This window comes from Etheostoma spectabile, chromosome 12 (assembly GCF_008692095.1).
Source record: "Etheostoma spectabile isolate EspeVRDwgs_2016 chromosome 12, UIUC_Espe_1.0, whole genome shotgun sequence".
Lineage (NCBI taxonomy): Eukaryota > Metazoa > Chordata > Actinopteri > Perciformes > Percidae > Etheostoma > Etheostoma spectabile.
Genome location: NC_045744.1, coordinates 2,356,553 through 2,360,442, shown reverse-complemented (window position 1 = coordinate 2,360,442; position 3,890 = coordinate 2,356,553). Strand labels below are relative to the sequence as shown.

At 42.0% G+C, this 3,890-nt stretch overlaps 2 protein-coding genes across 3 annotated transcripts in view; both read right to left on the bottom strand.

The window, feature by feature from the left end:
• The window catches only part of LOC116698831 (rap guanine nucleotide exchange factor 4), a 29,616-nt gene that overhangs the window by 7,441 nt on the left and 18,285 nt on the right, over positions 1-3,890 (bottom strand). For both annotated transcript variants that reach the window (XM_032531030.1, XM_032531031.1), the window contains 4 exons: positions 3,553-3,699; positions 1,721-1,815; positions 1,545-1,630; positions 1,304-1,382 (listed from right to left, as the gene is read on the bottom strand). In XM_032531030.1, the coding sequence (XP_032386921.1) occupies positions 1,304-1,382; positions 1,545-1,630; positions 1,721-1,815; positions 3,553-3,699 (407 nt within the window). The remainder of the gene's footprint in view (positions 1-1,303; positions 1,383-1,544; positions 1,631-1,720; positions 1,816-3,552; positions 3,700-3,890) is intronic.
• LOC116698837 (mitogen-activated protein kinase kinase kinase 20) overlaps positions 1-3,890 on the bottom strand; it is a 33,545-nt gene that overhangs the window by 22,643 nt on the left and 7,012 nt on the right. The gene's annotated exons all lie outside the window — the stretch shown is intronic.

Sequence of the window (3,890 nt, the reverse complement as noted above, 5' to 3'; positions counted from 1 at the left end):
TAAAGTTGATTAAAAAGAGGAATAAAACCCCTTTTTTGGAAATTGATCTTAATGTCTTAGTTAAAAAAAAAAAGGAAAATCCAACCTTTTAAGGACACCAATTTTCTTTGTGACTGATAGGTCCGTAAATAAATAAATGTTCTTCCTTAAAATACAGGGGCATAAGTATACAACCCCCTATGTTAAAATACAGGGGCATAAGTATACACCCCCTAGTTAAAAATACAGGGGCATAATATACACCCCCCATTTAAAATACAGGGGCATAAGTATACACCCCCCTATGTTAAAATACAGGGGCATAAGTATCACCCCCATGTTAAAATACAGGGGGCTAGTATACACCCCCCTATGTTAAAATACAGGGGCTAAGTTACACCCCCTATGTTAAAATACGGGGGCAATAGTATACACCCCCCTATGTTAAAATACAGGGGCTAAGTATAACCCCCCTATGTTAAAATACAGGGCGTAAGTATACACCCCCCTATGTTAAAATACAGGGGGCATAAGTATACCCCCCCCTATGTTAAAATACAGGGGCGTAAGTATACACCCCCTACTTGTTAATAACAGGGGGCATAAGTAACACCCCCTACTTTAAAATACAGGGCAATAGTATACACCCCCTATGTTAAATACAGGGGCATAAGTATACACCCCCCTATTTAAAATACACGGGGCATAAGTTACACCCCCCTATGTTAAAATACATGGGGCATAAGTATACACCCCCCTATGTTAAATTCCCATAGAAGCAGATTTTATTTAAAAGACCAGTTATTTCATGGATCCGGATACAATGCTCCTGATAAAGTTCCCTTGACCTTTGGAATTTAACCCCCCCCCCCCCCACCCCCCTTCATGACATACCCTTCACCATACATAGAGATTGGCATGGTGTTATTTCAGTTAGACTAATAGCTGGTTTGATTTACATTGAGAGATGATTTTATGGAAAGATCCCCTTGCCGATCGCCACTTGTTACTATGGTGTTACTAGGGTGTGAAGGGAGGTGGGCAGTTCATTAGTCCTGAATGGTCAACTGCTGCTTCAGCGCTACCATGAACAAAACCCGTAGGTTGCACAATCCAGGATGTGTTTTTATGGATTTTGTACTGTTTTAGTACGCAGCAAATAGCGATGTCCTTCCATTTTTAAGAGCGGTTGTTTTTCATTGTTATGTTATAATACTATTCTGGCTACAGTTATACGTTTGCGAGTGTATCTAAGGTGTCACAGACAGTTTGAATAAGAAGGGAAATATGGTACATAAAGAGAGAGTAAAGGCAGAAAGGATATTGTGCCATGAGAAGAGGGCACAGCTGGCTGTTGGGCATGAAGATACTGTGCATGAGGACAAAATCATCCACTGCTGGGTCTAACAGACGAGAAGAAAAACAGACGGCAAGAGGGAAGAGAGTCAGAGGGGAAAGGAGGGAAATAGAGAATCAAGAATCAAGAGGTTCGGAAGGTTATGAAAATGCCCTTCATCATTAATAATCAATTTCCCTCTTTCATTACAATGCTTCAATTTGACTACCTGGTTCACTGTGATGTATGTCCATCCTCATGGCCTCCAGGAAGTGCTCGAGAATCTTCTCCGGTGTTCCAGATATCACGGTGTACCTGCAAAAGGTGAGGTAAGAAAGATAGATTCATGCTCCTGTGCACTTGTAAACTACGTGCATGCGAGTCTCGTCACACTAACACACATACTTGATGCTTCCCAGGGTGGAGGTGCGAGGACTCTTCTCTAACACAAGCACCGCTTGTTCATGCTCTTTCAAACGCACTGTGTTGGCTTCCACATCCTAAGAAACACAACGAGATGCATGTACGACGTCAGTAACATCAACATGTCAAATGCAAAAATGTGTGGCTTTTTGAAATGTAACACAGCTCCTCCACCAGAGGAGGGAGCCAAACATCCGTCAAACAGCATCACCGGGCTTATGGTACCAGTATGGCAGTGAGTCCCAACCAAGGCAACTTTATTGTCCCCAAGGGACAATTGTTTGTACAGCCAGCAGACAGACAAAAAAACAGGACACATAGCAATACAGCAACATGAAATCCTGCAGTATCTAAAACATAGTGAACAGGTCTGGCAAATTGTTTAAAATGGAAATGGAAGTCGTGATAAAAGAGTTCCTGAGTCTATTGGACCTGCATCTGGGCATGGAGTACCAGCGGCCTGAGGGAAGTAGTTTAAACTGGCCGGGGGGGGGGGGGGGGCTTCTTTGCCACTCTGTTGGAGTAGATGGGGGAGAGTGTGGGGAAGTTAAAGCCTGCAATCCTGTTACATGTCCTGATGATACTCTCTAGTCGTCTTTTGTTTTTGATGGACAGAGAACCAAACCAGCAGATAAAACAGAAGGTTAAAACAGACTCAATAAAACAATCTCGTAAAAGTGGGGTCAATATTAAAATTCCTCAGTTTTTAATTAATACATACGCTGGTGGGGTTTGGCAAATCAGTGTGTGGTTCAAAGCATAGCTTGCTATCAATTATTGCGCCAAGGTACTTATATTATTGTACTGTCTCAACAGGCTGGCCATCAATGATAGGGGGGGGAGGAGGGGGGCACTGTTTCCTAAAATCAATAATTAATTCTTTAGTCTTGGAGACATTTATGTTTAACCCTCATGTTGTCCTTTGGTCAACTTGACCCGTTTTTTTTTTTTTTATCACAAAAAATGGGCCATCGAAATAAGCTCAAAATGTCAACATTAAAAATATTTAAAAACCAATCCCACTTTCATTAAGAAGAGACCCAATGACAGAGGCTTCTGCAAATTTTAAAATCTGTCTTCCGTCATATTGTGGGTGGCATTCATTGGTGTATAAAACAAAGAGGAGAGGGGAGAGGACACGTCCTTGGGGGGGAGCCGGTAAACCAGAGGTACTTGCACCCCAGGGGGTAAATCTACTAGTGCCAGGGGGGTGCTTGGAAAGATGGTAGAGCAGAATATTTTTTCAAAAAGAAATTGTATTTGAACCAAAGAATACATTGGCTGTAGCACCTGAACACAGGGACGTTAAACAGGTAAGTAAGCAATGAATACATAAACGGTAGAAATAAATAAACGTAATGCATAATTGTCTGAAATGGTTTGCTAAAAAGTAATAAATGAATGGTATGAATAATTAGCTAAAAGTAATAAATAAGAAAAATAACGTCTGACTAAACCTTTCAAATAGTTGGCTAAACGGTAGAAATATTCAGCTTCACTCCCAAGCAGTAGTACTACGATGGATGACCAAATCAACCTAATTATTTACAGTTCAGTTGCATGAAAAGCCTTTATATAATTAATAGTGTTATACATTTGGAACACATTGGGTATTAATGAAGGGGTACGTGGGTTCATCTTCCAGAACGAATGAAGTCAGATAGTGTTTGATCGAATGCATCTAACTGTCAACTTAACTTAAATAATGTTGCACAGTATATAGAACAGTATTTGTCGAGGGGGGTCATTTGGTGGTCATGTGACTACATGTGACTTCCCATCAGAGGATACATGAGCCTCTCTCATCTGCCTACCCTGAGTATCCTGTTGAAGTCTTCCTTATCCACGCGAAGGAAGTGACAGTTGTCCTCTCTCAGGACGATGGAGGCGGCACGTGGTGAATCGGTCACCAGGGCCAACTTCCCAAAGTCGTCACCCTCGTGGAGCGTACACACCACACCCTGAGACGCACATACACACGCATAAATGCACGCATAAACAAACGCGCACCAACATAGACACAAGCTCAAAAACAGTTCACTAGTCATGTTAAGCCCTGAAGATAAACCAGAGAGGAGCAAGAGCACACAGGGCTGAGATGCGTCATCTGTGTGTGTGTGTGTGTGTGTGTGTGTGTGTGTGTGTGTGTGTG